The sequence below is a fragment of the Rhagoletis pomonella genome, unplaced genomic scaffold (assembly GCF_013731165.1).
Source record: "Rhagoletis pomonella isolate Grant_MI unplaced genomic scaffold, Rhpom_1.0 Rhpom_scaffold_00003, whole genome shotgun sequence".
Classification (NCBI taxonomy): domain Eukaryota; kingdom Metazoa; phylum Arthropoda; class Insecta; order Diptera; family Tephritidae; genus Rhagoletis; species Rhagoletis pomonella.
Genome location: NW_023458557.1, coordinates 97,777,200 through 97,782,918, shown reverse-complemented (window position 1 = coordinate 97,782,918; position 5,719 = coordinate 97,777,200). Strand labels below are relative to the sequence as shown.

General features: G+C 35.2%; 1 protein-coding gene across 5 annotated transcripts in view; it reads left to right on the top strand.

Annotated features, from left to right (window-relative positions):
* The window catches only part of LOC118735916 (translocation protein SEC62), a 37,137-nt gene that overhangs the window by 6,837 nt on the left and 24,581 nt on the right, over positions 1–5,719 (top strand). For 2 of the 5 annotated variants that reach the window (XM_036465945.1, XM_036465943.1), the window contains exon 1: positions 3,367–3,656. The exons of 1 other annotated variant lie outside the window; for it this stretch is intronic. In XM_036465945.1, coding sequence (XP_036321838.1) covers positions 3,600–3,656 — 57 coding nt within the window. In that variant the 5' untranslated portion in view covers positions 3,367–3,599. Of the gene's footprint in view, positions 1–3,366; positions 3,657–5,719 lie in introns of those variants that run through there. 2 more of the 5 variants (XM_036465946.1, XM_036465947.1) reach the window with 2 other exon arrangements.

Here is a 5,719-nt window from a genome sequence, read left to right as displayed (position 1 = left end):
GAGACCCTAGTCACCCAGCTATATGAAAAGTGCTCAATCTTAAAGCATTCATGAACAGCTTTCATTTGATACCCATACTGAACAAATATACCCAAGGTTACCCAGGTCCACGTTTTGGTCTATATCTCGAGACCCTAGTCACCCAGCTATATGAAAAGTGCTCAATCTTAAAGCATTCATGAACGGCTTTCATTTGATACCCATATTGAACAAATACACCCAAGGTTACCCAGGTCCACATTTTGGTCTATATCTCGAGACCCTAGTCACCCAGCTATATGAAAATTGCTCTATCTTAAAGCACTCATGAACAGCTTTAATTTGATACCCTTATTAAACAAATACATCCTAAGGTTACCCGGGTCCACGTTTTGGGGCCACGCCCCCTTTATATATCAAAATATTTTTTACCCTGTGACCATCCCTGGAAGATATCCAGTGCGTGTGTAAAATTTGGTTACGATCGGCTTATTCGTTTAGGAGCCAAGTGTGTCTATAGGTACATACATAATTTGAATTTTATATATATAGATAACCACAAACAACAAACACAAGTGGATTTCTACAGTTAGCCTCTGAAACTAAATCAATTTCACACGATTCGCCTGAGAAACTTTCTTCGCGAATATAAATATATTTTCGGTTCAGTTTTGGCATTTCAAAATAAAATTGGTTCGGTTAAAATCCCGAACAAAAGCGATGGTTCGGTTAAAAAACCGGTTCGGTTTAAAACCGATTTGCAGCCCTGGTAGAAATACAAACAATAGTGGTATTAACCAAATTAAGCAAGTGGCCTGGCACTCTGGCAAAACAGCAGATGAGCTCAAGCAACGACTGTTGACGGCTGTTATTGCTCGAGCTAATCTGCTCTTTTGCCAGACTGCCACTTGCTAATTTTGGTGAATAACACTCAATGCCGGAACTTCAGAGAATCGTTCTTTTTAAAACTCGTCAGGGCATATCTCGAAAATGACATCTGCAGTTACATATATCTACATATGCTTAAGGTTCCCATCTTATTTCGGTCAAAAACTGTATATTGTTGCGTAAAATTCCGTTTCATAGTATCTCCATTTCAAAAAACTCAGTATGACTAGATATTACCTATTTTTAAATCATTTGTCAATAAAATGACACGGTCTAAAAAAAGCCATGTAAATCATATTCTCTAACGTAGTACAAAAACTAGAAAAAATCAACAGGTTTGCACAACAATACCGTTGATTTTTTAAATTTTTAACCGAATTAGTTCGTCGGAATATTTTTTTTTTACCGATTTCGATAATTCTTTTTTCATTGGAAAGGTGGTCCAATACTAATTTTTTTTAGATCCGATAATTGGATCGTAAAGAAATTAACGATAATCTTAAATTTTTATATGAGAATTAAAGTCGGTTTTGTTTTTTCGCTTAAAAATTACTTGTTTTTTTGCCGGTGGTGTCGCGCATTTTCTTCCATATAAAGGTGCTATGTTCGACAATTTTGCATTTTTTTTTTTTTGTATGGAAGAAAATAATATAATATTTAGGTTTTTAAATAGTTTTTTCCAGAACAAAATTTGTGTTTAAATGGCAGAAACCTACTTTATAACTTACTGCTTATACTACTACTACCTAAAAATTTAGGTAGCAGAAAAAGTACTTTTCTCATATAAATGTTGTATTTTGGAAAAAAGCAATATCTATTTTTGAAGGCCAAAAAATGTAGTAACACTGCGGAAAAAATTATATGTAGATGCGTTGAGACTAGCATATGTGCGTGATCGGATCCGACAGGATATTTAAGAATCTACAGGAAATTTTTCACCCACATCAGCCATAATAAGAGGAACAAGAGAAATGTACACTTTCAGCTCTGTCATTTCTTGTTGTTGTCGTTGTAACAGCATAAATATTCCCCAAAGAGTTTTTGGGGAGTGATGCTGGAGTAACAGTCCTTGGTCAGATATAAATCTGGGACGTTCCGGTTATGTAGACCCGTGTGTCGTGGGCACGGCATTTCTTCACCGGAGCCAACAGAGCACATCAACGTGTCACTGTCCACGCTAATCATCTCAGAGAAGGGGTAATAAATGGGTATGATTATTCCTCTTAAGCCTGGAAAGAAGGTGACTAGAGATGGGTACGGGACTAGATATTCAATCCTGATCCCGCCCAGCCCGAAATTCAACCTTTAAGTCCCGAAATTTTTCAGATTTGCACCGCGGGTCTTATGGATCCCGAAATCTATCACCTAGATTAATTCACATGTCTCAAATTAATTTTTATTTAAAAAATAGTAAAAGTACTGGGATCTTCCGATTATTATTTTCGCTTTGCTATTCGTTTTCGTCTCAATAAAACATAAAAAAGTGCTTATATCATGAAATGGTTTTAAGGAAAATTTTCTGAATTTTCCGAGGTTGCGGGTTTTATTGGGCATGTCTGGAAAACATTTTTGGTCGCGTCCCGCCCGCTAAATTTTTAAAGACCTTCCCCGTACCGCCCATTTCGGCCATTGTGAAATCAGTACCCTAGGTCCCGCGGGTCCCGATATCCCGCGCCCACCTCAAGTACAGACCCACTCCAATTCTCAGTGGGAAATTCCATGTAAACACTCCTAGTCCCCAGCCCGACTAAGCTTCCAAAATTTTGAATCTACGTTGCCTTTATGATAAAACGGATCTAGAGCGGCAGATCTTGCGACCCTTGACAAAATCTCCTAGATTCGTCGTTGCCAGATCGGTCGACACGGTGGATAACCAACTACCTATGTGGGCTATTATCATCAGTTAAATTGCGAAACGCTAAATCGAAGTCGCGTATAAATAAGAAAGGGGCTCCGTAAGGAGGAGTACACTCCTTGGCGTTGTTTGACCACGACATAGCCAAACTCGCTTCGCGGCCAGCTGAAGTCTTCTTAGTGAGCTAACATTGGTCGCCCCTCGGCAGACAGTGGCAAATATTTGAACGTATTTCTGCCTTCCTGCGAAGTATTATGGCTATTATAATAAGCGAACAAACCTCTCGCTTGCCTTTTCTTTTTTATGATTTTCCGCATTATTCTCTCCACAGAACAAGCAGTTTCGAGCACTTATCGCTTTGAGCTAAGCTTGTTTGCTATGAGCAAATTCACTTTTACAAATATTTAAACCGCTTCTCAGCTGTTTCTGGTTACTTAAACACTTGTTGTCATCCATCAGAAGACGTTTTCATACTCGATGCTGCTGAAACGTATTTTTATGTGTGTGTGTTTTTTATTTTTTTGCTATATTTGTGGTTTTTGTTATGATTACTCGCAAGCGTATTGCTTTGCTTGTTGTTTTTGTTGCTATAAGAGAAAGTTGCTCCACTGACGTGACTGGCTTGTTGGTTGGCTGATCGCATGTCTGACCAGTTGTTCGCTTCTAGTCAAGTTTTCATATGAATCAGTATATTGCTAGAGTTGGTGAGCGATTCAACGCCGTGACGCAGAAAAAAGTTACGCTTTACGACGTGGTTTGTTTGAAAAAATCTTTAAAATAAATCAAGTAGATACAAGCAATAAGAATAAACGTCCCTATTGCGAATAACATACATATCTATAAAGAACATTATTCGTAAAATAATTTGTTCACATAAATGGAGGAAGAAATACACAGTTGCGAAGAGGAGCAAATGGTGGAGGACGATGGTCATGTTAGTAAACTGCGTAGCAAATAATATAAACATTTTTTGTTTATCCACCAACTTTATATGTATGCCAAAAGGGAAAAGTTGGGGAAATACCGAGCTTTTCATGTGATTTCATTTTCCTGGTTTTGCTGTAGTAATAATTCGGTCGTAAATTTAAATGACTTTTCCAGTTCCAATATGTTTATTACGTCGTTGGAAGCTAGAAATACTTTGCTAATCTTTTACAGCGTGTTATTTGCATTTACACCTGCTGTAGCAAGCTACCAATATGTAGCGCAATGATTGTATGTATAAAAAACGTAGCTTCTACTATTTTTCACTTACATATTTTTTACATATGCTGCTTTCTAAACCTTTTACATTGTTGATGTTTCAACTACCGAGGCGCTTGCAAACTTTAAAATCGGTTTGAATTCGGCTAGAAAGTACCACGTCACGGAATTGCGTGCCCATATGTGAATCGCTTAGTTGGCACCCAAGTGGGGTATTCACACACTGCCTAACACTCACAATGACATCATATTCGCCCGCCAGTTAATAAGCATTCAACTATTAATAATAACAGTAGAAAAAAAAACTGGTAATGCATTTGTATGCATTGAAGGTTAGTTAGTGTGATTCGAAGTACCTGCTGATTTAGGGTTCGATTTTATGCATACACATATGTATACCACAATATAGCATAGTCAGACCCTTTTTAGACCAGTCAAGTCTTGCTTTCAAGTCTGCTCGCTTCGTAGGCGAAGGAGGTGAGAAGATAGGGGAAGAATACATTCGTCTCACCTCCTTCGCCTACGAACGAGCAGACTTGAAATCAAGACTTGACGTCTCTGAAAGGGGTCTAGATAATAGATAGATAATTAATAGAGGCATGCACTGCGACCAGCAGGTCTATTGTGCCCACAAACATTTACAGTACCTCATCTAATCTTAGAGAGCCCAAAAATTTGAGGAGATCCCCAGGGATTAGCGATTGTATTGCTTCGTTACTTGGCCAGTAGTGGCCCAAGGGGTCTCACTATTGCTAGTCATCGTTCTTCGGGCCATAACACTTTCCTGCGCTGGAACACTTTATATTAATTGTATGGCTTGTCATAGGCGATTCTATTATATTTTAGCCAAATGGTCATCCTCTTTGAGGTCGAATCTGAAGTTTACGCAATTTCCGTACTTATTGCATATGAGAAAGTCAGAATTTTCACGGAACATTGTCTTTTATGCATTCTTTCTTTTATAAAGACTTATTCATAATAAACATATCCTTTCTTTTTTACCCACACATTTATGCATTTATGTTGATAAAATATATTCAATTAACAAAAAGTATTTATTGGAAGAAAGTGAATAAAAGAAACCTGAATGCAGTGTTACCGGAACGAATGTTGTTGCAATTTACATACAAACATATGTATGTAAATAAAGTATTATCGCCAAAATAACTTTTTTATATACGGTTGTACAATTATGGAATCAACTACTTTGTTTCTAGAAAATGCTTTATTTTACGCATTCTTTTATTATAAGCGTGTTTCTTTTATACATTTTCTTTTATATAGTTATTGTATTACGTTGAACACTAGGTGCAGCAAAAAGCTTTCCATTCTTTCTTAAATACAAAGTTCTTATATACAATAAGTACTGTACTTTGAAACAATTCCTTATTGTTTATGAATAATTAGTAAGTAAAGTATTTAAGTCTCATTGTTCATTAGTCACGTTAAATGTTTTTAAATTTAATTTAATTTACTTACATTTTTATTTTATTTGATTTTAATTGTTTGAATATATGAATAATTAGTAAGCAAATAATTAAAGTCTCATTGCGTTATTAGTCTCGTTAAATTAAAATTTAATTTAGATGAATTTTTATTTAATTTAATTGAATTTTAATTTATTTTATTTTATTTTATTTTATTAATTTTTTTATTTTATTTTATTTTATTTTATTTTATTTTATTTTATTTTATTTTATTTTATTTTATTTTATTTTATTTTATTTTATTTTATTTTATTTTATTCTATTTTATTTTATTTTATTTTATTTTATTTTATTTTATTTTATTTTA